Source organism: Cebus imitator, unplaced genomic scaffold (genome assembly GCF_001604975.1).
Source record: "Cebus imitator isolate Cc_AM_T3 unplaced genomic scaffold, Cebus_imitator-1.0 Scaffold15, whole genome shotgun sequence".
Lineage (NCBI taxonomy): Eukaryota > Metazoa > Chordata > Mammalia > Primates > Cebidae > Cebus > Cebus imitator.
In genome coordinates, this window is record NW_016107330.1 from 3,014,738 (window position 1) to 3,041,479 (window position 26,742).

The following is a 26,742-nucleotide window of genomic DNA, read 5'->3' on the forward strand; positions in this document are numbered from 1 at the left end:
TTGACACAGTGTCTAGCTGTGTCCCTGGCTGGAGTCCAGTGGCGCGATCTTGGCTCACTGCAACCTCTGCCTCCTGGGTTCAAGCGATTCTCCTGTCTCAGCCTCCCGAGTAGCTAGGATTACAGGTGTACACCACCACACCTGGCTAATTTTTTTGTATTTTTAGTAGAGATGGGGTTTCCCCATATTGGTCAGACTGGTCTCAAACTCCTGACCTCAGGTGATCCTTGGCCTCCCAAAGTGCTGGGATTACAGGCATGAGCCATGGTGCCCGGCCTAGGGGGCATTTTTATCTCACTCAAAAGCAGAGCAGTTAGGATAACAAACCCCAGCACCACAATCACTCAACTTCAACAAAATCATCATTTCTGGATGCTTGTTTCATGTGTACCCCAAATGCATCCCCCTCCAAATTATTTTGAGACAAATCCCATGCATTATACTATTTCATCCATAAATATTTTTGTATGCCTCTGTAAAAGATAGGGACTCTTTAGAAACATAACCACTGGCCGGGTACGGTGGCTCACACCTGTAATCCCAACACTTTGGGAGGCGGAGGCAGGTGGATCACTTGAGGTCAGGAGTTCGAGACCACCTGGCCAACATGGTGAAACTCCATGTCTACTAAAAATACAAAAATTTGTTGAGCATGATGTGGACACCTGTAATCACAGCTACTCGAAAAGCTGAGGCATGAGAATTGCTTGAACCCGGGAAGCAGAGGTTGCAGTGAGCTGAGATCGTGCCACTGCACTCCAGCCGACCTGGCACACTGTGGTGTCCAGCCAATGCCAGGCCCTGGGAGGTGACCTAGGGACACTGAATTGAGCAGCGGGCCACTGGGGCCATGGGGCTGCCAGGGATGCAGACATAGAGCTCTACAGAGGTGGCTGGAACCCGAGTGAATGCCCATCTCCCTGCCAAGTGTGTGTCCCCTGGTGGCAGGAACCATGTCTGTCTGGCTGTCACCGCTGGCTCCCAGCTTCTGCAGGTGCCTGGAATGTTGCACACACGGAATAAATACCGTAAAGGAACAAGGGCAGGAGCCAGGGATCAAGCTTTTATCTCCTCCCCCTTCTGCCTCATTACACAACTGGAGAAACTGAGGCTCAGAGGGCTGGAGCAGCTTGCTCTAAATCCCAGTGGGAGTCAGGAGCAAGAAGGTCCTGTGGCAACACCTTGGTGCTGCCTCCACACAAGATGGTCACTGCTGGGATGCAAAGCCCAGAAAGGCTGTGGGTGAGGGGAGGGTGGCGATCAGGAGGGGCTAGCAATGAATAAATAATAAAAACATAACCACAATACCACTCTCACACACACACACACACACACACACACACACACACACAGAACAACTATTCCTTAACACTCACGAATATCTGGCCAGTATTCACAGATATTCACATTTCCAATTATTTTGCAAGTATATATTGTGTTAGAGTTTGCCGTAAAGTCCACGTATTGCTGTCGGGCGACAAGAGCGAAACTCCGACTACAAACAACAACAACAAAACCATGGAGGCTCGGAGAGATGAAGCGGCTTGCCAAGGCCTGGGTAGCGTGCCTGGCAATGGCAGGCAGCGGCAGCCGCAGTCATCAGTCCTTGCAATTGGCGTGGGTACTTTCCCTCTGCTCTCCCAGGTGCTTTGGGGCCTGGCAGCGGTTTGCGCAAAGAGGGTCCCGGTACCGAGACCACCTGGCTGACCGCCGGGCCGAGACCCTGAGGACGTGCCTGGAACAGTGGGTGCGGATGAAGCAGCTCCGGGCCTCAGATCCGGCAAAGGTGACCCAGCTGTCCCTCTGCCGGCAGAAAGCAGGTGAGCTAGTGTTGGCTTCCACCCCAGCAAACCGTGTCACTTAAGCCCCTTCTTCAGTGGGCCCCAGTTGAATGTGTGGATTCTTGTGGGAGGTGGTAGAACTGGGGGCGTTCTAGGAGGGCAGCCTATAGGCCTGGGAGGGTGCGGGAGGGGTCCCAGAGTGGGCAGACCCCGACTGGGCCACATTCCTATGTCCCATCTCGGGCTGCTCTGGGTGAGAGACTTGGTTCTGCACCTTACACTGCAGGCTCCCAGTGCTGGCTACCCCAGATCCTGCCCCAAAGGGATTGTGGGCTCTGCTCTTGGGAAGCTCCTGGTCTGATGGGGGACACACAGCCCTAACCCCCACCCCAAAACCTGGTGGGGGCCAGGTGTGGTGGCTCATGCCCCTAATCCCAGCACTTTGGGAAGCTGAGGAGGGAGGATCACCTGAGGTCAGGAGTTCAAGACCAGCCTGGCCAACATGGTGAAAACCTGTCTTTCCTAAAAATACAAAAATTAGCCGGGCATGGTGGTGCATACCTGTAATCCCAGCTACTCGGGAGGCTGAGGCAAGAAAATTGCTTGAAACCGGGAGGCGGAGGTTGCAGTGAGCCAAGATCACACCATTGCACTCCAGCCTGGGTGACAAGAGCGAAACTCTGTCTGTCTGTCTCTCTCTCTCTCTCTCTCTCTCTCTCTCACACACACACACACACACACACACACACACACACACACAAAACATAACTAGGGAAGATGGGATCTTTGAGGTGGAGGGGAGGGCTTGGAGGTGGTGGAAGGGGACAAGAGGGGAGAGGTCCCAAAAAGGACTCGAGGTAGCAGCTATCAATGGCTGTGGGTAGAGTGACGTCAGTGGGGAGGCAGCTGACTGGCCTCTTGACCGTTTCTCAGGATGCGAGGCTCTCTATGGCACAGGTCCCGGAGCCAGTGGCCTGGGTTCAGTGGGCCAGGCCCAGGGGCTGCAGGAGCAGGCCCAGGGCTCCCTGCAGGATGCCTGCCGGACACTGGCCCTCCGCCGGGTGTGGCTGCTGTGGAAGAGGTGGCTTTTCCAGTGTCAGTGGGCCAAGTAAGTGTCCCCAAGCTTGTGACCTGGGTTGGGCCTGGGGGCTATGGGGTGGGCACGTGAGCAGTGCTCAGCACTGGGAGGAACATGGAGGAATGTCCCGTATACCACGAGCTGCATCCCACTCCTCCCTGGGGCCCTACACGGGACCTGGCACACTGTGGTGTCCAGCCAATGCCAGGCCCTGGGAGGTGGGTAGCCTAGGGACACTGAATTGAGCAGAGGGCCGCAGGGGCCATGGGGCTGCCTGGGACGCAGACACAGAGCTCGACAGGGATGGCTGGAACCCGAGTGAATGCCCATCTCCCTGCCAAGTGCGTGTCCCCTGGTGGCAGGAAGCATAACCCCCGTTGTGAGGAGTTACAGCAAGGGGAACTCAGCTGTACACCACCCCAAAGAGAAGAGAGTGAAATCTTCACTTAACTAAAGATGTTCTGGTGGAACACGCGCATAGTTCCTGAATGCATGCTGTAAAACCAAGCAGAGGGACACGGAATGGCTCCTCCCGCAGTTCAGTACAAATTTGCGAATGTCCAGTATCCCCATAGGGGCAGTGAACTGTTGCCTACAGAACGGCTGACGTCTGTGCTTTTGCATCTGAGGTGTAGATGGTTTTTTTCTTGGCTTCTTAGTGAATGGGAGATCGAGTTCTTTCTCCTCACCAACCACCTGGGCGTGTGAGGGGAGGCAGGGCATGGCTGGTGTGGGGCTTGAACCCATGCTGCTGGCTCCCATGCCCTCGCAGGGCAGCCCCTGTGCTCTGAGGCTGAGGTTCTAAGATGGAAAGCCGGTACTTTGCCCTGTTACTGGCCATTGACTGCTTTGCGGGAGATTTGCAGGCGTAACTTTGAATAAATGTGACTTTTGACTCTGAAAGCCAGACAAGCCCTCCCATATATCTGGTTTTTTTGTCTGCTTGTTTGTTTTTTGAGATGGAGTTTCACTCTGGTCGCCCAGGCTGGAGTGCAGTGGCATGATCTCGGCTCACTGCAACCTCTGTCTCCTGGGTTCAAGTAATTCTCCTGCCCAGCCTCCCAAATAGCTGGGATTACAGGTGCCCACCACCACGCCTGGCTAATTTTTGTATTTTTAGTAGAGATGGGGTTTCACCATGCTGGTCAGGCTGGTCTCGAACTCCTGACCTCAGGTGATCCACTTGCCTTTGCCTCCCAGAGTGCTGTGATTACAGGTGTTGGCAACTGTGCTTGGCCCCATGTGTCTGTTTTTGCAGCTACTTCCAGGCCTGGTGTGAGGCTATAAGAGACATGGGGGTGCTCAGGGCCCAGCATCAAGCCTTCCAGATTGCCTGAGCAGAAGAGCACTGGGGGCCGCGTTTGCCAAATGGTGGGAAGCCCAGGCAGCTGTAGCCGGGGCACAGGAGCAGCACAAGGCACAGGAGCAACATGGGGCACAGGATTCCCTTGCCCACTGGAGAAACTGCTTGCAGCAAGGCCAGGAATACGGGCAGGTGAAGAAGGGCCAGGCGTCACAAGCCTTCGCAGCAATGCCAGTGGCCTGGGCATACACCATGAGGCCCAGCAGCAGGCAGGAGGGAGTGCTCGGGCCCAGGTGACCTGGTGCTGGACTCTGTGGGTGCCCAAGTCCTGTCAGGGCCATGTCAGCCGAGCCCATGCTTCCTGGAAGCCGGGAGCCTGGTGAGTGCCCATGGTCTAAGGGCAGCCCCACTCTGTGCTTCCAGCTCAGGCCTCCAGCCTGTTTTTTGCAGGGATAGAGCGTAATTTGTGCCTGGGTGGCTGGGCTGAGGCTCAAGAGGGTGGTTGGGGGTGACAGGGGCTGTCCTGGCCATCTAGTCCTGGGTCACATCCTGGCACCGCTACTTCCTGTGTGTCCCCTCCTTGGGGCAGTCTCTAATGATCCTGCCTTGCAGTCATCAGCACAGCCAGCCATAAATGCGCTCTTGCCAGGGAAGGGGCTGCAAAGCAGCACTAGCAGGACTGTCCCCTCTCTGCCCCTAAACAGGATGATGCTTGTCATTGCCTGTGATTTCCTCCTTCCAGGCTGTTCTCCATCCTGTTTACCCAGATTCTCCCTCCAGAAGAGGGAGTGGCGGTGGGTGGGCCCCGGCTCGGGGCTTGGCCTGGAGGGCCCCCACCCGCAGGGCACGGGGAGGGCTTCCTGCAGAGCTTCCCAGAGACCCGGCCCTGATGGCCCAGGCTGCAGACTCCTCCCTCTCCCGCAGGGTCCTAGAGGCCTCTTTGCAATTAGCAGCGCGCATTGGTTTCCAGCGAGCCATCCTCACCCAGCTCCGGCAGGCCGGGCTCGGGGGCTTCCTGAGGACGGCGCAGCTCAGGGTGCGGCTGGGATTGCGGGCTGAGGCCTCAGGGGCGGGTAAGGTCCGCCCCAGACTCGAGGCTGACCTCATGCTCTGGCCCCGATGGCCAGCAGGGGGCGCGTGCTGCTGCTGGATGCTCCAGCCCCTTGGAAGAAGGTGAGGGGAGCCCAGGCGGGACAGGAGGTCTAAAAACGATCCTCGGACTACTGGTCTTAGAATCGGCTTGATTGAGCCCGTGGTGACGGCATGTCTGGATGCCTCCCCAGGGCCCCAGCAGCCTTGTACATACCTCCTCTCCCCGGTTCTTGGTCAGCCTCTGACAAGCAACTCTGAATCCAGTAGCAAAGCTGAACCCAGCACCTCCTGAGCACCAGCCCACTGCAGTTCTGCCTAGCGTGTTGGGTCACAGCCAGTTAGGTGGACATGGAAATGCCCGTTTCTCAAGGAGCAGTCGAGGATCAGGATAGGTACACAAGGATGGTCGCAAGTTTTTGTCAAGTTTTTTTGTTTATTCTTGAGACAGAGTCTGGCTCAGTTAACCAGGCTGAAGCAGTGGCTCACTGCATCTTGGCTCACTGCAACCTCTGCCTCGTGGGCTCAAGCAATTCTCCTGCCTCAGCCTCCTGGGTAGCTGGGACTACAGGTGCGCACCACCATGCCCGGCTAATTTTTATATTTTTGGTAGACGGGGTTTCACCATGTCGTCCAAGCTGATCTCAAACTCCTGACCTCAAGTGATCCTCCCACCTCGACCTCCCAGAGTGCTGGGATTACAGGTGTGAGCCACTGCACCTGGCCAAGTTTTTTTTTTTTTTTTTTCTTGTTAGAAAAGTGAAATATGCTCATTACAGAAAAATCAGAAAATATAAAGTACAAAAATATCAAAATTTCTTTCCTAATTCTCTCTACCCAAAGGCATCTGTCAGTCCCTCTCCAGACCAGAAGGAATAAATTCTGACACCAACAAATGGTTACGAGAGGTTGATGGCCTAGCAGAAGGGAAGAGGCCACCACAAAAGCCAAGCACAAAACATGACCCTGCACAGAAATCTGGGGACATGTCCTTGAATGGCACAGCCCAGAGATACTGGCAGGCGAGGTAGTGTCCCTAAGATCATCGTGAATCTTATTTCAGAATGCCACAAAGAATACATTTTAGAAAAAGATTCCAAGAAAAAAAGCTAAAGTGATTTTTTTGTTTTGTTTTGTTTTTTGTTTTCAGACAGTCTCTCTCACTGTCTCCAAGGCCAGAGTGCAGTGATGCAATCACAGCTCACTGCAGCCTCAACCTCCAGGGCTCAAGGGATCCTCCCACCTCAGCCTCCTGAGTAGCTGAGACTACAGGGGTGTGCCACCACACCCAACTAATTTTATTTTTTTTGTAGAAGTGGGGTCTCACTATGTTGCCAAGGCTGGTCTTGGGCTCATGCAATCTGCCCATCCTGCCTTCCCAAGTGTTGGGCAGGCCCATACCGCCACGAGCCACCATGCTTGCTGGTTTCTAAGTGGAATTGAAAGGGAATAGCCTTGGCTAGTTGCAGAATTCACACATAAGCGGCAAAGGCAACAGCAGATTCTGGGCTCTCCGGGTATTTTCTTTCTAGATGTTACAGGGCAAATGCTTTTCTGAGTACTTTTATACTTTTATTCCATTCTTGTCAGTAAAGACAAGAATCTCTCATACTGATGGAGAAACTGAGGCTTCTGAAAACTAAATGCTGGGAATGGTACCTGGGGTGCTTAATTCCAGGACCCTCTTTTCTGCCACAGGCACACATGCCCCAACAGCCCCCTTGGAGAGCCCCTTCTCTGTAGAGAGTACTAGCTGGGGTCTCTGGAGTCAGACCACTTCTGAGGGGTAAGTCCTCAGATAAGTAACTCAGCTTTGAACAGTCTTAAGTGAGGAGAGAAACACTCACCTCCCAGGGCTGTACTCCAGGCACCGCGGGGCAGCTATTATGGTCCCACCCCACTGTTTAATGTTTTCAGCCACACGGGGGAATGGGTGGAAGAGGCAGGATGTGTCCTGCCAGCCAGAGCAGCAAATAAATCCCAGTGGGGCCCCAGGAGGTCCAAGCCCATGGGGTTCAGGTGTTCCTCTCTGGCTGTTCCTTCAGACCTGCAGCTGCTGGACACAGGCCACAGAGCCAGTGCCACCTGGGCCATCACTGCAGTGCAGCCTGGGTGGACAGAGGAAGCCAAGGAGAACGGCCTGGGCCCTAAGGAGACCTTGTCCCCAGGGACAAACAGTGTCTGAAGCGCAGGGGTGAAGCGGTGGGATGGACAGTGTCTCAAGCACAGACGTGAAATGGTGGAATGGACAGTGTCAAGTGCAGGGGTGAAGCGGTGGGATGGGCGGTGTCTGAAGCGCAGGGGTGAAGCGGTGGGATGGGCGGTGTCTGAAGCGCAGGGGTGAAGCGGTGGGATGGGCGGTGTCTGAAGCACAGGGGTGAAGCGGTGGGATGGACGGTGTCTGAAGCACAGGGGTGAAGCGGTGCGATGGATGGTGTCTGAAGCACAGGGACAAAGTGGTTGGTCACCAGCTCTCAAGGGCCTGGAAATCAGCTCCTTGGGACACAGTCTGACGTGTATTGACTGTTTTCCTCATCCATTCCCTCTTGGGAATGTTTCAGCTGTTCTGAGAAAACACTTCACATTCCTGCCCTGCCCCCATGACTTCCCTTTGGGCAGCAGCCCAGAGCAGCTGGAGGCCTGGGGAAATACAGGGCAGGGCATGAGGCTGAGCTCAGCACCTCCTCCACCCTCCGCACTGTACACAACTCCTAGGCTGGCACTGAGGGCAGCTGCCTTCCTGGACGCACAGTAACCTCTTCTGACTCAACTCCCCTTTCCAGGGTGCAGACAGCATCTCCTCTGCCCTGCCTTCCAGCTCTGGCTGCAGTGGCCTGGACAGTGTAGCTCAGTCCCAGACCTGCCCCTGTGGACCAGGGACCAAGATGGCACCCCAGCCCTGAGCCCCACTCCCTCAAAGCCCAAGATGAGGCCCATAAAAGGAGGCTGGGGTGACAGGAGCTGTGTGTGCGCAGTTTGGGAGGTCCGAGGGTTGGGGGCAGGGGCCAAGGGGGTTGCCTGAGCCAGGGCTGGAGCTGGGCCCTCTCTGGCCAGTGCTCATTTCTGCAGGATCCTAGAGGAGCGGCCCAGGCTCAGGGCTCTGCCCTTCTTCTGGACCTGAAGGGTCACAATGCTCTTGGCCTTAAGGAGGAAGTATCTGCGGCACTGGTATCTTGAGGCACTACTTCGTGGGCTGCAGGGTTCCCAGCAGGTCAGGTGCCTGACAGTGGATGGCAGCACTGGGTAGATGCCCAAGGGGCAGAGCAGCTGGCATGGACCCTGGTGAGCAGGCGCAGCCCCTCTCCACACTTACCATCTCCTGTTTCACCTCATACTCAGCCCAAAACCCTAGAGACAGTCTCTCAAAGTATGGCCCTTTGACCTACTGACTCCGAAACCCTGGGGGACAGGCCCCTGAATCTGCGTTGTGAATACTCCTCAGATGACACCCCCTTGTCACAGCCTTTTACTGTGGGACCACAGAGGTGCAGGAGGAGAAAGGCAGAAGGGCTAGGGACTGTAGGGGAGCATGGGCACAAAAGGCCTTCTCCACCAACTGTCCCCACAGCTCAGGGAGTGGCACCTGAGATGGGCCCGGCGGACGTGGCAACAGCGGATCCTGCAACTGGGAGTGGCTTAGCGGTTACAGCGGCAAGAAGATGGCTGGGTCCTTTCCCAGGTACTGACTTCTTCTCTCCATTCCACCCAGTCAGCCCTCCCAAAAGCCTGTGCCACCAACGCGCGCCGCAGAGCTGGGTTTCCCTGTTTGTCAGCCCCAGGACCCCTTCACTTTCAGGGGAGGGGTCAGTTCCCTTACAGAACACACAGGCTGGATGCTGGAGCCCCTGATTTGACTTGTGGCCCCAGCTCAGGCCCATCCCACCCGGTCCCTCAGTTTGGGAAGAAGGCTTGGCATGAGGCATAGCTGCCACCCACACTGGCCTACAGAGGGCCTGGGTCCTGAGCGCCCCTCCCTCATTTGCTCCACTCTGAGCACAGCTTCACAGCTCTAACAGGAACAGCGCAGATCCTGGAGGGCGCCCACAACAATAGCACTTCCTCCCCTCCCCAGTTCCAGGCCTTTGAGAAGTGGCACCAGCACCTGGCAGCCAGGAGCCCAAGGAGAGGATGTGCCAGTAGCCCAAGACCCTGGAGCAAGCCAGGCCTTAACGCCCCGAGAGCAGACAGGAAGCCTTAACCCCGTGGGGTAGGGGGCTTGGGCAGAGCACAGGGCCCAGCTGCCCCTGTGACTTGTTCCCATAGAATAAAAAACAGAACTGAACCCAGCCTTCTATCTCTCCTAGCGGCTGCCCCTCTGCACCAGGCAGTGAGGCTGAGAAGGGAGTCCCCCAACTGTGCCCACACCCTCTGCCATCAGGCTGCTCTGGGCCATCCCACTCCACCTGGCATGCTGGGATCCAAGACAGAGAACAGCCCATCTGCACCTGGCAGTCACTGCCCGCGGGCCATGGGGCTTGCAGGACTCCTGGGGAGCCGGGCCAGGCAGATAGCCTCTGGGACAGGATGAGGGGACAGCAAGGGCAGCTGGCAGGAAGAGGGCCTACCTGAAAAATCAGCCAGGAAGCCGGGCTGCTGCACAGCCCCAGGCAGATCCGGGGCCCCTGTGCTGGAGAATCTCATCCTGGCCTTTGATAGCAAATGGGGCAGCATGAGGCCTCCACAGCCAGGGAGAAAGGGAAGGCCACAACCCCCACTGAGCACAAGGGTTCAGACTGCCTTCAACCCTTATGGGGCACTTTTTCTCTCAAGGCTCAGAATAGACAACTGTGCCAAAAAGCAGCATGGTAGGAAGGGGAGGAACCCAGCTGAGCTCTTAGAATACAGCAAGAAATGCCTGCATCGTTAGGTGTCAGCCCAACGCCCATCCACAGGGCTGGTGCCAGAGACGGCTAAGCAGGCAGGCAGGGCAGTGGTGTGCCCCTCCAGTCACAAGTAGGTGGGGCCCAGCTGCCCACCTCTAGGAGGTCGAAGCGTGCAGCACTTTGCCACATCTTCTCTAAGATGCTACCAACACCTGGTGCCCGTGTATGTTTTGCCTGCACTGCGTGGCCCCAAGTGTAAGTTCACTGGGAGTCCCAGGCTGGCTCTGGAGGCTGCCTTGGTTCGAGGGCTTGGCTGGCAACAATCACTCTCCTCCCCTTCTCAGGGGGTGCCACCCACTGTGGTCCTCTGCAGGACGGAAGTGCTCCCACCAAAAGTACACAGACTCCCAACTAGAGCAGGGAGTACCAGGTTCCCATGTGAGGCCGACTCTGGTCCAGCCAGAGCCTGGGAGCCTCACTCCAGTCCAGCTGCCGTCGTCAGGCGGGGGAGTGGAGGTCAGGTGTGGGGGAGACATGCAGGGGAGTGGGTTCCCAAGAGAAGCAGCCCTGTAAAGGAGGCAGGTGGGACAGGAGTGGCTGCAGCGCAGGTCATCAGGACGCAGGGTCACGGAGCCTCTGCCTCCCTCTCATGCTGGGTGGGCCTGTTGAGAAGCTCCAGTGTGTCTTCCACCACCTGCCACAGGCAGTTGTCCAGTGGGAAGTCATTGTCCACCAGGTTGACCAGGAAGTAGTTGTCGTGGATGTACTGGATGATTGCGCGGGACGGGGACTCCTCCTCATACAGCTTGCCCCACTGCTCGATCCACAGGGCGAAGGCCTCGTCCTGCACACACGTACCACACACACACACCCCACGTGCACACGCAGGCATACACACACACACACACACACACACACACACACACGCCACGTGCACATGCAGGCACACGCATGCACACACACACACACAGGTGAGATTAACAGGGCTGCCTCTGCATAGCCTCCACGCTGGGCTCTCCAAGGACTCAACAGGACATTTCCCGGAATAGAGCAAGGCCCACTGCCAGTATCACTTCCCACCCCTGCCCAGAAATAAACACCATGGGTCAGCAGTAACACGGGTGAGTGAGTCAGAGCTGGGTGTGCCTGCAGGCTGGGTCCACTAGCCCCAGGTGGGGCCTTCAGCACACCTTGGGACTTGGCCCCAATCCCTGCCCCAGGTTTCCCAGGTGGGGAGGGCAAGCTTGTTCCTGGCTCCTTTACCTTCCAGAACATGAAACTGACGGGATCCACTACGGTGGGCTGGATGATCTCTCGCCCAGGGAAGATGCCCCAAGTGACGGCGTTCGGCTGTAGCCCAGGGGCGTTGGTGATGTTTTCACCCTGAGGGCATGTGGGGTGGGGGTAAGACCCGGGCCAAGGACAACTGGAGTCCCACTGCCTCGACAGACTTGAGTCACTGGGGTGGTCTGTGCCTCCACTCCCGGCCTCCACTCTCCCTGTGCCTCCACTCCCAGCCTCCACTCTCCTTGTACCTCTACTCCCAGCCTCCACTCTCCCTGCACCTCCACTCTTGGCCTCCACTCTCCCTGTGCCTCCACTCCCAGCCTCCTTTGCCTGCATCTGTGAATGGCATCTCTCCCCACGCAAGCCCGGACCTAGGGGCTATCCTGGCTGCATCCCCTCTCCTCCCTGAGCACCCCCTGCTCACTGTCTGATCCATTCCCTTTTGTCTAGCCTGCTGCTAGGACTGTTTGGCTTGGGTCACTACAGTGGCCTCTTCTCCAGCCTTCCTGGCTCTAGCCTTCCCCAGTCCCTATCACCTGTCTGACTGTCCACTGTGATTTGCCTAAAATAAAGCAGGAACCAAGCCACCCCACTGGTAGAGAAAGCTCCCCTTGCATTTAGGGAAAACTCAAAATTCCAAGCAGGACACCATGACCTCTGCAGGCCCGGCCCCTGCATAACACTCCAGCCTCTTCCTGGCCGTGTTCCCAGTTTCCCAGAAACCCCAGAGCTCACTGCCCCTGCCTGTCCTCTGCCTGTCCTCTGCCCTGTCCCAGGAATACTCTTCTTTCCTGTTGCCCAACTCCTCTTTGTCCTCAGCGATTCCCACACATGACCCCTCCGAGAAGCCTGGCCTGGCCTCCCAGGTGAGATGTCCCTCCTCTAGATCCAACAGCATCCCCTCCTGAACTTGACTGTCCCACTTACACTGGCTGGTGCTCACACAATAATCTGCCTCCATCACTAGGCTGGGAGCTCAAGAGCAGGGCCCAGTTCTGCCTGTGTCAGTCTTGCATGATGCCCAGCCCAGGCTAGGTGCTGGGTGTTTGCTGAATGAAGGGCCTGGTGCTCTGTGGGAACCCCGGGACCTGACCTACCTTCACATTGACAAGGTGATAATTAACCCGGAGCTCGTACTTCTTCAGCACCTGCAGAAGCGCTTCCGCTGTCTCACGGGAAGTGAAGAACTCTAAGTAGGCCTGTGGGGGCAACAGGTGCCTGTCACCAACCCCACCCCCCACCAGACGCCCTTTCGCAGACACCTAATTCGCAGACACCTAAGGTATTGGGACTAGTGGTGGCCATGTGGGCGGAATAATGAACTGTGGCGTCATTATTAACAGGTATATAGGCAAAGTGTGAGGGGAGTGGGGAGGTGAGTTTCTCAGTCTGGACAGGTCTCAGGGCTATCGGCCACCCCTCTCCCAATCAGGCAGGGAAGGCTCCATGGAGAAGCCATTTCTGAACAGCAGCAACTGGTGTGACAAGTTGAGTGATGGGAGAGAAGCCTGACACATTCCATCCTCCCCAATCACTGCAAGGTGACAAGGACTTGGAGGTCCTCTCTAGGACCAGTGTCTATCAGGGACTGAGTTGGGTTTACTCAAACTCATTTGCCAGAATGCTCCTAATACTGGAGGCTGGGCACAGCGATCCCGGACGAGGAAAGTGGGTGGGGGGAAGCTGAGCACATTGGCTACTCTGACAGGAAACAGCAGAGCTGGTCCTTCAACTCAGGGCTTTCTGACTCCAGAGCCCATGGGCCTTGGTTCAGAACATAATTTTTTAACTCCAGCAGCCCTGGGAGAATGGTGTCAGCTCAGGACAGTAGCAGCAGCTGCCTTTCAGGGAGTGCTTCCTGCTCTTCCCACGTGCCAAGCACTTTGCATGCTTTGGTAGGTTTCATGCCCAGAACATGAGCTACATCCCATTTTACAGATGTAGCTCATGTTCTCCACAGGTCTGATTTTTTTTTTTTTTTTTTGAGGCAAGGTCTCACTCTGTGGGCCAGGCTGGAGTGTAGTGGTGGAAATCTTGCTTATTGCAGCCTCCACCTCCCAGACTCAAGCGATCCTCTCACTTCAGCCCAAGTACCTGGGACTACAGGCGTGTACCACCATGCCTGGTATTTTTTGTAGAGATATATTTTGTTGAGGGTATTTTTTGTTTCACCATGTTGCCCAGGCTGGTCTCGAACTCCTAGGCTCAAGCGATCCACCCACCTTGGCTTCCAAAGTGCTGGCCAGGCTCCATGCCCAGCCAGGTCTATCTGACTTAAAGCATCAGCTCCCGTCTGATCCATGCTCATTCAAAATTAAGAGCCCAGGAGAGACAGGCTGCTTTGCCCTAAGCTCTGGGAAACCCCTGGGCGCTGGTCAAGTGGGGGCACCCCTCTGTCTCCCTACCACACCTTCTGGAAGACATAGCCCCCGCTGGGGCCCCAGCCCACGATGGGGTCGGAGGACGGCTTCCCGTTGATGTTGGGCTGCGAGTTGATGGTGAGGACGCCCTGCCGGTTCACCCGCAGCAGCTCCTCCTTCAGCAGGCTGGTCTCAGCCGCCAGCGGCTCATCGTTCCAGGGCAGGCAAGTCACCTGGGAGAGAGGGTGAGCGGGCCGAGGTGATGATCAGGTTTGGCACCTCGAGTCCTTCTCATGGCCCCCGACAAAGACCCAGACTGTCTTTGCCCACCTAAGCCCTTCCAGGTGGGGGACCCCCAACTCACCCTTCTCCCTTTGCTGAATTGCCATCCACAGCATGGAGAGGAGGGCACAGGGTGGGGGAGTCACAGCCCCGCAGCCTGGCCTGCAGCTGGGGTTGGGCCAGGGGTGGGGGATGAACCAGGGACCCCACCCCAGCATCACTCACTTTGTGGCCATTCCGGTTTGGCTCTCCCGAGAGGTAGTGAACAAACACTTCGAAGACGCTGTCTTCACTGGCCAGCTCCTCCCCCCACATCTTCAGCAGCTCCTCCCTGGGAGACTTGCTCTTCAGGTAGAAGAGGTAGTAGTTCTTCAGCTCCCCAAAGGCAGGGGAGGAGGAATTGCCCCTGGCAGAGGGTTGCCCAGAGGTCAGGGCACACGCCTGACCTGGGCTCCTGACAGAAGGCAGTGCCACCACATGCCCAGGAGGCCATTCCTGTAAATCCTACCCCGACTCCTCCCAAGTCAACCACAATCATGCAAACTCCTTCTGCCCTCCTCTTCCCAAGAACAAAGATATATTTACAAGGAAGGTCTGCAGGCCCTCACCAGCGGCCGTTGGGGAACTCATCCCATTCCTGGGTGCGGTAGATGTAACTCTTTGGTCTGGAGGCCCAGAAGATAGGACGTACATCTTCCTCTCGGCGCTTGGGGTGGGCGCTGAGAGCCCAGGGCAGGGGACGCCTGGGTGAGGATGGAGACAGAGAATCGAGACAAGTGATTGGCTAGAGGGAGCTGGAAGCAGGGGAGGACCACGGAGGCTGGGTTCTTCCCTCTCATGCCCTCTGAGACTGGCGTCCTCGGTGTGTCCGGCTAGCCATGGCACAGACACCCATCTGTACCAGCGTGGGGAGACAATACTGTCGCTGGGACTGCTCTTGAACCCCCCTCTGGGGATCGCTGGGCCACCGCCCTCACCTGGGGTCCTCAGTCCACAGGCCCAGGTGCTTCAGCACCTCTGTGGTGGCCACCTCACGGTTGAGGGTATAGAAGTGGAGGCCTGGCACCAAGCCGCTGGCCAGAAGCTCCCGGCACAGGCGCACGGCCAGCTCGATGCCATAGTTGCGGATGGCAGCATCGTTGTCTTTGATGGGCTCGATCACGTCCTTGATCTCCTGTGGCACCTCCAGCTTGGACAGCTTCACAAGCTGCCGAAGGGAGTGGTAGCCCTGTCCAAGACACGAGGGGCTGTGGCGGTTGTCCGTCAATCCATCTCCCACCCTAAATACTTCTTCCCCCTTCCATCCTCCACGCCAACCACAGTGTCAGGCAGAGGGACCTAGGAAATCTGATGATATTCCAGGAGCACACCTGGGATTGGCCTGCTGTTTTCTCCCCCTTTCTCTTTTTTTAGAGACATTTCTCACTGCTTTCAAATGCCTGGGCTCAAGCCATCCTCCCACCTCAGCCTCTCAAGTAGCTGGGACTACAGGCACGTGCCACTAAGCCCAGCCTTCCCACTTTTCACAGGGTACGGCAGCTGCCATAAGCATTCCAGCCTTGGGCTGAGCCAGCCTTTTAGCTCTAGATGTCTCTGTTGATAACATGCTGTTGTCTAACCCAGTTGTTCCCATGCTGCACTGATCATCAGAATCACCTGCCAAGCTCAAGAAGTAAAACACAAATTCCCAGGACCTCCCTCGGATTTCCTGAGTCAGAATTTCCAGGGGTGGGACATGGAGATCCATTTTTTGAAAAAACTTATCAACTGGTTCTGATGACAGCCACATACGGAAAACACCGATTTAATCAGGATTTGTAACGAGAATTAGAATCCCTGGCTGGGTGCAGTGGCTCATGCCCATAGTCCCAGCACTTTGGGAGGCCGAGGCGGGTAGATCACGAGGTCAGGAGTTCGAGACCAACCTGGCCAACATGGTGAAACCCCGTCTTTACTAAAAATACAAAAATTAGCAGGGCACAGTGGTGGGCACCTGTAATCCCGGCTACTTGGGAGGCTGAGGCAGGAAAATTGCTTGAACCCGGAAGGCAGAGGTTGCAGTGAGCCGAGATTGCACCACTGCACTCTAACCTGAGCTACACAGTGAGACTCCGTCTCAAAACAAACAAACAAAAACAAGGAGAGTTAGAATCCCTTTTGGTGACGCTTGTCAGCCAAAGTACAACAAACCTCTCAAATGACACTGTTGCTAGGATTTGGGGGGAAAATTAGAAGTAACCAAAATGGGGTAGCCAAGCAATGCTGTGCAAGTGCTGGACCTGACAGGAGATCCGGGAAGAACTCAGCGAACTCAGCACTCCACCCAGAGCCCCCAGCCTGTGCGAGTATGGCGCGGTGGGAGTGGGGTGGAGGGCGCTGATGAGCCCTCCTGGGCCCCTCACCTGGATGGGAAAGATCCCGGGGAGGATGGGGCAAGTGATGCCTATGTCGCTGCACGCCTTCACAAAGCGGAAGAATGTGTCCGCCTCAAAGAAAAGCTGCGTGATGATGAAATCGGCTCCGGCAGACACCTTCTCCTTCAAGTGCTTCACGTCAGCCTCAAAGCTCTCTGCGTCAGGGTGGCCTTTGGGGTACCCTGCCAATAGGGGGTGACAGTTGGGTGAGGCTGGCCTCCACCTGTTCAAGGCAAGGGATGGAGAGGCCAGAGGGACTGAGCAGAGTCCTCTGCTTTGGGTGCTCCGATCTTACACCTTCCAAGACATGGCCTCAACTAAAATAGTGGGTGGCTGGGCTCATGACTGATATGCTTCCAACCCTGGAGATGACTCTTGTGGGCAGTGGCTCAGAGCCCCCTTCCCAGAGTGGGGGGGATGGCTCCAAACTCCCACACTGTCCTGCCTTGAGCAGCCAAGCAATTCAGGCCTGCACTTGGTGGCCATGGAAAAGAGAAAATGCTCCAGTTAGCACTGGTGGACAGCATCTGCTAAGCTTGACTTCTCTAGGCACTGGATTAAAACATTGGTTTTAATATAATATTAAAATTACTCAGGAGTCCAACATAGTGAAAAACTAGAAACCAAGTCATATAAGGAAGAACTGAAGAAAGTGATGTTTTGTTCAAATAAAAGAGTAGATGGCCGGGTATGGTGGCTCACACCTGTAATCTCAGCACTTTAGGGGGCCAAGGTGGGAAAATGACCTGAGGTCAGGAGTTCAAGACCAGCCTGGTCAACATGGTGAAACCTGGTCTCTAATAAAAGTACAAAAATTAGCCAGGCATAGTGGCAGGCACCTGTAATCTCAGCTACTCAGGAGGCTGAGGCAGGAGAATTGCTTGAACCTGGGAGGTGGAGGTTGCAGTAAGCCATGATCGTACCATTGCACTCTAGCCTGGGTAAGGAGAGTGAAACTCCATTTCAAAAAAAAAGAAAAGAAAAGAAAAGAAAAGAATGAAGAGAATGCAGAAACTCCTTTCAAATGTCCAAAGATCTGTCCTGGGGAGAAAGAAAAGATCCACCATAGGTGAGTTTTTTTGTTTGTCTTTTCAGAGACAGAGCCTTTGCTCTGCCGCCCAGGCTGGAGTGCAGTGGTACGATCATGGCTCACTGCAGCCTTAACTCCTGGGCACAAGCGATCCTCCCACTTCAGCTTCCTGAGTAGCTGGGACTACAGATACATGCTACCACATCCAACTAATTAAATTTTTTTAAAATTAATTATTTATGTTTTAAAAGATGGGGTCTTGCCATCCGGCCCAGGCTTTTCTGGAACTTCTGGGCGCCAGCAATCCTCCCATCTGGGCCTCCCAAAGTGCTGAGATTACAGACATGAGCCACTGCACCCAGCCCCCAGTCCAGTTCTTTATTAGTCATATTCTGTGTTGCTTCTGATGGCAGAACCAGCATCCGGTTCAGAGAGTTGCCTAGAGTACAAGCCACCCACAAAACAATGAGCTCCTGGAGCCTGAAAACACAGGGGCAGTGGCTCCCCATGTGCTAGGGAGGCTGAAGACAGGATTCCGGAATTGCCTGGGAGGCGGGACCAGGTATCCTGTAGGCTCCTTACTGACTCTGTGAACTCTGACAGCTTCCCTAAATGACTAAACTTACTGGTACCCTTGCTGGGTCAGGGGCAAGGAAGAAGACCATAGGCCTTCCTGAAACTAGATGGAGAGGGTTGGTTTCATCAGCCCAAGCCCAGGACAGAACCCTGAGCCAGGCGGGAAGCCAAGCTGCTTTGCTCTGATAAGGCAGTTCCGAAAAAAAAGAGTCATCAAAACTCCGAAACCCAGAGGCAACAAAAATGAATATAAAAATTATTGTTTCAAGGGGTAAGGGAGTGGGTGATAATGCACTTGGGCTTCACGCTTTCAATAACAAAGCTGCTTTTGCAGTAGGAGTTTCAGAAACAACAAGGCTTTTTAACAGCTGAAACTATAGCTGTACTACCAAACTATCACTGAACAAATCTAGCATTTGATTACATACAGAGTTTGCTATTTATTATATTTTTCTATCATGAACAGCTGGGTGCTTTCTTTTTAAATTTTTTTTTTTTTTAATTTTTTTGTAAAGACGGGGTCTCACTCTGTTGCCCAGGCTGGTCTTGATCTCCTGGCCTCAAGCAATCCCCCTGCCTCAGTCTCTCAAAGCCCTGGGATCACAGGCATGAATTACACCACGCTGGTGTTTTCTAATCCACTGATCTTCATTACCCACTTTATAAGCAAAGCATGAAAGCAATCGGCAACTGTAAGCTCACAGCTTCGCTAGTTTCCAATCAGGATCAGCTAACACCCATTACTGGTACACGTTCCCTGCTAACTGACTATATTACAGCTGATACAACTGATGACAACTGAACAGTAAGACGTGCCTGTTCTCTGACTTTGTATCAGTGCTTCCCACACTTAGCACATAAATAGCCCTGTTGACACAAGAATGGACATGTCCATGGGGGGTTAGGGACAAGGCCAAAGTCACTCACCCACAAGAAGTTAATTTTCTTGACGCAAAGTGTTTTTTTTTTTTCTTTTAATTCACATCACTTGAGACGCTACTCCATAATGTAGCCATGTTTAACATAAAAATGGTAGGATTTCTCCCAAAATATTAGCGAAACACTGTCATTCCAGAAGATGTGCCAATCCCGGGACTTCCTGTCCCTGGCGCACCCTGCCTGCCTCGCCATACCTGAGCCCCATCTGAGACGCTGAGGGCTCAGTCCCAGCCTTCAGCTTCAAGGATGGGAGGGAAGTCCAACCCACCCATTTCTGTCGATGAACCTGGCCTTATGGCTGTGGCCAATGGAACCAGAGTGGAGCCCATGGATTCTCTCTCTTGGGAATTTGGACGCCCATTCATTAGCCTGGGGGACTGGCTGGAACGGACATTGTACACTCAGGGACAGGCCAGGTGTGCGGAAAAGCATGGGTATCAGGTCTCCCAGACGAGGCACAGATATGCAGTGGGAAGTGGAGATGGGGGATCCTGTGGCCCCCAAGGGAATGAGGGGGGCCTTGCTTTCTGACCTCTTCCAGTGCCTTGTGAGGGGTGAGGCCATTTCCTGACCTTGGATTCCTTGCCCTCTGGAGTCCTGTTGGTAAATATCCCTCTTTTGTGGATTTCTTTTCTTTTCTTTTTTTTTTGAGATGGAGTCTTGCTCTGTCACTGAGGCTGGAGTTCAGTGGCATGATCTCCATACACGGCAACCTCCGCCTCCTGGGTCCAAGAGATTCTCCTGCCTCAGCGTCCCGAGTAGCTGGGACTATAAGTGTGCACCACCAGGCCCAGCTAACTTTTGTATTTTTAGTAGAGACAGGGTTTTGCCATGTTGGCCAGGCCGGTCTCAAACTCCTGACCTCAGGTGATCTGCCTGCCTTAGCCTCCTATAGTGCTGGGATTACAGGAATGAGCCACTGCACCTGGCCCCCTCTTTTGTTTTAAAGAAAAGAACAGGGCTGAGAAGCAGGCTATGGGCACAGCCAGGCAGAGGAACAAAAAACAAGCGGTCGGTGGCAGCAGGCCCAGGAGGGGAGTGGGTGATACAAGAGCAAGGACATGGTGCAATTCACCTCTGCATGTCCCTCATCAGGCATGGCCCCACAGGTGTACCTGATCACTGTGTCCTGAACTGAACACTGACAGGCTCTCTGGGCATCTCAGCCCCCCTCATTCCATCCCCGTACCAGGATGATCCAGCCACTCACCTGCCACACAGATGTCAAAGTAGTCACCAAACTCACTTCGGATGTGCTTCACCAGGTCCACCGCGTGGTTGAAGCCTCCCTCCTCCTCTTCCCACTGGTCACCTGTGGGGTCTGCAGGGTTGGTGGAGGTCATGGTCACTGGGTCTCAACCAACCTCCAGAAAGCCTTTCTGTTCCTTCTACCTAGCCCTGGCACCCAGGACTGCGAGTCCCCGGAAGGCAGAAACTTCCTATTATTTAAGTTGGTCTCTTCTCTTTCTAGTACTTGGTAGACAGCAGGAGGGAAGAGAGTGGCCCACCAGTACAATATTCCCTGCGCGCTGACCTGTGCAGGTGGAGAACAGGAGACCACTGCTGCTCCTCGCTGCGCCTGGAGGATTGAGAGCCCTTCCCTACTTCCACCTGGGCAAGCTCGCCACCCTCTCCCATCCCATGGCCTTGGGGCTCCTGCCTCCTGGGAGATTTTTCTACTCATCTCAAGTGAAGGGGTCTTGTGGTAGGGAGCCCAAGACCACAGACTCCCCCTCTTCAGGCTCCCTCTTCCCACTCTTGGGTGGCCTGATGACAGCAGGCACCAGAGGGATAACCAGCTATTCTCACTCCTGGACAAAAGCCAGAATGGCACTCTGCAATTGGGCCAAGTGCTGGGTGCAGCCAGCAATCGATGAAGCTGCGTAGGCAGGGCAGAGGGTTATCAGGCAGTGACTGCATTCACGACAGAACTCCTACTTCGGGGTCAAGAGGTGGAAGAGGTAGCTGCTGCTGTATGGTGCCCAGGGTGACTCACTACCCACGATGCCTACTGACACTACTGGTGGGGATGGGATCCTGTGCATCCTCAGTGGGGGCCCAGGGAGAAGTAAAGGACATTTCAGGGACCCAAGTAGCTTTTGGGAAAGCCAGAACCCAGCGTGTGGGGCAGTGCTGGCTCCATACCTCCCCGCAGCGCCAAGATGTTCTTCAGGCCCAGCTGCTTGGCTTTGTGCAGATGGCCTGTGATCTCCTCCAGGCGCTGATGGCAGCAGGTCATGTGCAGGATGGTCTCCAGGCCACAGTAGTTCACGGCGGTGCTGGCGATCATCATGGAGGAGGTCTCCTTGTCTGAGCCAGGGTCACCTGCTGGATGCCAGGTCACATCTATGAAGAGGGGGCCGCCTGCCGCCATCCGGTCAAACCTGTAGGGGGTTTGTTTCTGAAGAGAGGTTCCAGGGAATATACCACCCCGGACTGCCTTCCCATGGGGCCCGGGAGTTAGAGAAGCATAAATGAAGGTTGGAGACAGACCAATCAGTGTTCGAATCCTGGCTTTGCTACTTATAGATGTGTTATCTTGGGTAAATTACTTAATCTCTGTGAGTTCTGCTTCCTTATTTATAAGATGCAGCAGATAATAGCACCCACTTCATAGTAACACTAGGAAGCTGGGCGCAGTTGCTTACGCCTGCAGTCCCAGCATAGGCGTGAGCCACTGGGACTACACTTTGGGAGGCCAAGGGGGGCAGATCACTTGAGGTCAGGAGTTCAAGACCAGCCTGGCCAACATGGTGAAATCCCAACTCTACTAAAAATACAAAAAATAGCTAGGTATGGTGGCGGGCACCAGTAATCACAACTACTTAGGAGGCTGAGGCAGGAGAATCACTTGAATTGGGAGGCAGAGGTTGCAACGAACCGAAATCACACCACTGTACTCCAGCCTGGGCCACAGAGATCTCAAAAAAGCAAACAAAGCAGCAGCAACAACAAAAACCATGACAACAGTAGGAGAATATGACAGCAGCTAGTTCCACAGCACTTAGAACAGTGCCTGGTGTACAAACCGAACACTCAGTAAATGTGAGGTGCCTTTATGATCCCTGTTACAGAGGTAAGACACAACAACAGCGCCACCATTTTGTGTGAGAGCAGCACTTCAGACTCTTCCCAGTGCTCCCCTGTTTATTATCTCGGGTGAATTAAGACATCATAGCTGAGAGTTAGGGGAATCCTAACTGCGTCAAGCACAGCCTCACTGTAGGAACAGTTAGAAAGACGGCCGGCAGACTCATGTTTCTTTCATGCCACTGCCCCCACCCAGCCCTGTGCAGCAGCTCACAGTTGTGCAGACCAAGGTCAAGTTCCGAAACAAGACTCAAAAGCCTGGATGTTTGTGGTACAGGCTATCGCAGTGTGTTTAAACATGCTTGTGCATTTAAACTTCAAAATCTTAGGAGCGACACGTGAAAAGTGCCAACAGTAAAAGGCATAAACTTTTAAAAAGGAATTGAAAGTCATGAAGTGCTAACGTAATTTGGTTGGCATTTCTAGATTTCAAGAAACATAATCCAAATTCCCAACTTGCTGAAAACACGCTCACTGCTTTGTGACTTCCTAAACTGCACTCGTGATCCAGCCCCCCAAGTTCCACCAAAGAATCTAGTTTGAGAATCATTTTTAACCCATTGAAGAGTGTGTCTAAAATACCCTTGACACTGTGGAGGGACTTTTACAGGCAATGGAGAAGTTGCAGATCAGATGACCCACTCTGCCTTCTCCTTCCTGACCCCTCCGGCTGCTTTTGTCTGCCAGGTTAAAGGACAGCCCAGCCTCAGGGCTGACAGTTCGCTCCCCAGCACTACCACCCCTCTGTCCCCACCTTAACCTTGCATCAATTTACCTTGAGATGAGGTTGACAGCTCCCTCAGCAGTTCGAGGAGGGAAGAATTCCAAGGAGAACCACTTGTCACCAGATTCCATTCGTCGCCTCATCTTCTCCAGGAGTCTCTCATGCCGATCAGGGTCCAGGCCCGGGGTGGAACATCTCGAACTGTCTTTGGAGCTCTCGCTGCCACTGCTGGCACTTCCCTCCAAGCAGGGGTTCAGGCTGCCGTTTCCTCTGGCTTCGTTCACCATTGCCGGGTTCCTGCTGCACGGGGTGGAGCAGGGAGCATCAGGGGGTAGGCAGCCACACCCCAGGCACATCAAGGTGCCTGAGTGCCAGGTTCAAGCAGGAGGTGCTGTATTTCCACACAGGAAGAAGGCCAAAAAAGGTGACACTGCCCCCTCCCAGTGGTTCCATGCTCCTCAGCTATGGCTGTTGGGGCCGCCTCACTCAAAGCATTGCTCTCTGCTACTGCCAGGCTCCTTGCATGCAAGGCAGCCCCCACCCGGCACTACAACATACTCCTCGGTGACAGCTACCTGATGGAAGGTGGCACAGAGAACCTCACGCTGCCGGCCTGCGAGGCCCGTATTCCTAGCGAGGGGCAGTAGTGCCCAGCTGGGAGGACCCTGGCTTTTCGAAGGTCCATCTCTGCCAGCTCAGGCCCACAGTGAGTGGGGAGGGAACAGAGGCACCTTCCCCAGCGGGTGTGTTCAACTGGGCGGAGCTGTGACAAAGGAAGAGGGTTGAGCTAGAGCCAGCGCAAGGGGGCGGGGTAAGGCTTCCAGGCAAGGAGGGAGGGCTGAGGTTCTAGTAAGGGAAGGCAGACGGAAGGAGGGGGAAGGAGGGGCAGAGACTGCATGGGTTGGTGGAGGTGAGGCCAACAGGCATTCAGGGATGCCAGATCACCCTCCCGAGAAGGAACTGCTCGTGCTGGCTGGCTTTGCCTGGAACATCTGTTACTTGAAACGGTTTGTGTGCAGGATGGAAGGGGTGAGGGCTTGACTATGCAGCCAAATTTCTCCTAAGTTCATGCTACTCCAAAAAAACCATGTCATGGGTTAGAACTGGACACTGGTCGTGTTTCAAAAATAGCCAGACCCCAGTTCAGTTAAGGGCACGAATTTATGTCCAACTCAGAACAAAAGCTGCCCCATCTGTGCTTGCCTTGCAAGCAGGTCTTCTTACACACCACTGAATGCAATTAAAATCACCACAGTGATCCGGCTACTGGGGAGGCTGAGCCAGAAGGATTACCTGAGCCTAGGAGTTCAAGGCCAGCCTGGGCAACATAATGAGACTCATTCTCTTAAAAAACAAAAAACACACCTGTAAGCCCAGTACTTTGGCAGGCCAAGGCGGGGGATCACCTGAGGCCAAGAGTTCGACACCAGCCTGGTCAACATGGTAAAACCCGGGCTCTACTAAAAATATAAAAATTAGCCAGGCGTGATGGTGGGTGCCTGTAATCCCAGCTACTCAGGAGGCTGAGGCAGGAGAATCGCTTGAACCTGGGAGGCAGAGGTTACAGTGAGCTGAGACTGTGCCACTGCACTACAGCCTGGGCGACAAGAGCGAAACTCCGTCTCAAAAAAAAAAATCACAGCTGCCAGGGCAGCCACAGCCAGGCCAACAGAGGGCATAGTGCCATCTGGTAGTCTGGTAAAGAAAATAAACACTTAAAAACAAATAAAATGTGCACAGCAATGGGCAAACACGGTAGTGAAATCGGTGTGTGGTGACATGGCATGACAGAGAGACGACCAGGTCAGGTTCATTTCTTTCAGACTGTCACCACTAAGCCCTTGTACCTAACCATTTGGGGTCTTAGACTCTTTTGAGAATCGGATTAAATTCACTGCTCCCCTCCCCTGAAACACACACACAGGTGCACAGAGTACACATGGATGCATCCAAAGACAAGGAGTTGATTCCAGACTGAGAACCCTGGGCCAATGCTTTCTTCCCCTAGAGCTTCTCTCTGATTCTGACCTCTAACTCCAGATTCTCAGTGGGGATGGCGGTGGGGAGAGCCAGCTGGCCTTTCTCCAGCGCTTGACGGAGCAACTCATTAACTGCCTGCTGGAACAGAACCTACAGTGGGAGGAGGCTGAACCACCTGCAAACCTGATCTTCAAAGACTTATTGCATTCCTGTACATACTAGGTACATGCCATATTTGTAAGCCAACACCCACAATTTATCCGTTTTCAGCTGGACTCCCATAGCACCCTAGGTTGTAACTGCAGGTTAGCAGGCCTGTCTCCTGTCTCTCCCCCCAGTTCCCTGAGACCAGGACCGTGTCCTGCCTGGGGTATCCCCAGTGTTTGGCACACGGTGATAGCTAACATTCACTGAGCGCCAACAGGCCAGGTGCTGCCACTCTCAAAATAAGCCTCTGCCATCCTAGTCTGTGCTAAGCACCGGGATACTAAGCCCACGACTCCCAGGAGAGTCCCGGCGGAATCCAGTGCGCAGCGGGGTGCAGTGGGCGTCAGGGACCGCAGTGCCCCGGGCCCAGCACTCTTCTCCAGGTACTCGTGGGGGAGACAGGTTTAAAAGCCAAAAGCAGTCTCGGCGCCCAGGTGGCCGAGAATCGAGTCACCAGGTCACTGGGTCACCAATGGGGGTGGGGACACGGGCTCGGGCCGGTCAGCGGGGCGGGATCGTCACCCCTGGCTCAAGGGCCCCTCAGTCCAGGCAGGGAACCAAAGTGAGTCTTCGCCTGAGGGTTGGAGGTCACTGATTACACTAGTCCCGAGAAGGGTGCGCGGAGGGGGCGGGAGCCCCCCCGCAAGAAGAGGGGCGGGCCAGTCTCCAGCGCTGCCCGCCCACAAGCACGTCCTGGGCCCCGAGAGGGTGTTCGCCGGCTCCAGGATCTTCCTCCCGGCTACCCGGGCCTCGCGGTCACTCACCCTCCAGTCCGGGGTGACTCAGAACGCTTGCCTGCGGCCGCAGCACTTTGCCCGTTGAGGGGTGGGTAACGCAGGGGAGGGCAGCGGCGCAGGTGACGAGTTGCTGGAGAGGCGGGACTACAGGGCGGAAACCACCCTTGCGGGCGACCGGAAGCCCCGCCTCCAAGATGGCCGCGCCCACGGGTCTCGTTGGAGGCCGTGCCTTTACCGTCATGTGACGCGAGCCCTCGCCCCACCCGTCTGCAGCCACTCCCGGTCTCAGTCTCAGAGCTCGAGAGGGCCACGTGACCGTCCCGGGGCCAGTCACGTGAGGCGCGGATCCTGGGTGGGAGGGGGTTGTCAGAGGGGTCCAGAGTGCCAGTAAAGGAGGAAGATGGCGGGGTGCAGGGGGTCTCTGTGCTGCTGCTGCAGGTGGTGCTGCTGCTGCGGTGAGCGTGAGACCCGCACCCCCGAGGAGCTGGTAAGGAGCGGGCGCGGTTGCTAAGGGACTGCGAGAGGCGTTGCCGGGGGTGGGGCCGGGCTGATTTGGGCCCGCAGGTGGCAGCCGGTGGGGCCTGGGGATCGCATGCGGCCCGGGCTCTCGAAGCGTCTGACCTGTTTGACGTGCCCAACTCTGGGGTCTTTTCTCATAACCCCTCCTGGAATCTGAGGGAGAATCCAGGTCAGCTCCAGTTAATCCCACCCATGTTTCCTTTTTTTTCCATCTGAAAAGAGTTTTGAAGGAAACAAGCGTTTTCAGAATGAGCTTCTTCACAGGACTTTGTGCATATCCTGCGGCTGTTTTAGCTTCTCCAGCCCTTTCTCACTCTATCCCTCACCCTTTCTGGGTCACTGACAGTCCAGCTTCCCACTGCAAAGCATCCTGGGGAAACTTGAGTTGTGTTCCCAGAGTTGACAAGTACCTTCTGATTTCACATACGTCACACTGTCAGATGGAATCTGAGTTTTTCCCTCCTCTTCAGCTGACATCGGACATCTTTGAGGTGTCCTGAAGAGGAGTGTGGCTGTTTGGAGA

At 55.0% G+C, this 26,742-nt stretch overlaps 3 protein-coding genes across 7 annotated transcripts in view; 2 read left to right on the forward strand and 1 right to left on the reverse strand.

Annotated features, from left to right (window-relative positions):
- The window catches only part of CUNH1orf167 (chromosome unknown C1orf167 homolog), a 17,803-nt gene extending 8,271 nt beyond the window's left edge, over positions 1–9,532 (forward strand). The window contains 14 exon segments of the mRNA XM_017503055.2: positions 1,645–1,820; positions 2,715–2,889; positions 4,118–4,182; positions 4,185–4,400; positions 4,403–4,541; positions 5,087–5,240; positions 7,297–7,411; positions 8,035–8,121; positions 8,124–8,202; positions 8,306–8,331; positions 8,334–8,480; positions 8,483–8,533; positions 8,820–8,913; positions 9,329–9,532. Coding sequence (XP_017358544.1) covers positions 1,645–1,820; positions 2,715–2,889; positions 4,118–4,182; positions 4,185–4,400; positions 4,403–4,541; positions 5,087–5,240; positions 7,297–7,411; positions 8,035–8,121; positions 8,124–8,202; positions 8,306–8,331; positions 8,334–8,480; positions 8,483–8,533; positions 8,820–8,913; positions 9,329–9,449 — 1,645 coding nt within the window. The 3' untranslated portion in view covers positions 9,450–9,532.
- Positions 8,700–26,741, reverse strand: MTHFR (methylenetetrahydrofolate reductase). 4 transcript variants are annotated; one of them, XM_017504299.2, is made up of 12 exons: positions 23,352–23,478; positions 22,828–23,076; positions 21,108–21,346; positions 20,173–20,283; positions 16,406–16,599; positions 14,981–15,231; positions 14,612–14,746; positions 14,229–14,409; positions 13,772–13,954; positions 12,459–12,560; positions 11,338–11,457; positions 8,700–10,918 (listed from the first exon to the last, which is right to left on the reverse strand). In XM_017504299.2, the coding sequence occupies exons 1-12, from the start codon at positions 23,459–23,461 to the stop codon at positions 10,700–10,702; spliced, it is 2,094 nt and encodes a 697-aa protein (XP_017359788.1). In that variant the 5' UTR covers positions 23,462–23,478; the 3' UTR covers positions 8,700–10,699. The 4 variants fall into 4 exon arrangements, with proteins under 4 accessions (XP_017359788.1, XP_017359798.1, XP_017359803.1 ...); XM_017504309.2 differs by lacking the exon at positions 23,352–23,478 and adding an exon at positions 25,728–26,741 and having other exon boundaries at positions 10,487–10,918; XM_017504314.2 differs by lacking the exon at positions 23,352–23,478 and adding an exon at positions 25,728–25,883 and having other exon boundaries at positions 10,487–10,918; positions 22,828–23,073.
- Positions 25,904–26,742, forward strand: part of CLCN6 (chloride voltage-gated channel 6) — a 40,080-nt gene continuing 39,241 nt past the window's right edge. The window contains exon 1 of one of the 2 annotated variants that reach the window (XR_001817925.2): positions 25,904–26,187. Coding sequence is in view for 1 of the 2 variants with exons in the window: in XM_017504290.2 (XP_017359779.1) it covers positions 26,101–26,187 (87 nt within the window). In the remaining variant the exon portion in view is untranslated. The remainder of the gene's footprint in view (positions 26,188–26,742) is intronic. The other variant, XM_017504290.2, reaches the window with a different exon arrangement.

Bases quoted from the DNA above. Each gene is read 5' to 3' on its own strand.
- MTHFR (XM_017504299.2), bottom strand. From the start codon at position 23,461: ATGGACCTTCGAAAAGCCAGGGTCCTCCCAGCTGGGCACTACTGCCCC. The intron at 23,077-23,351 runs GTAGCTGTCACC...CACCCCGTGCAG, and splicing joins TCTGTGCCACCTTCCATCAG to CAGGAACCCGGCAATGGTGA. The intron at 14,410-14,611 runs GTGAGGGCCTGC...ACCCTCTGCCAG, and splicing joins GAGTTCCCCAACGGCCGCTG to GGGCAATTCCTCCTCCCCTG.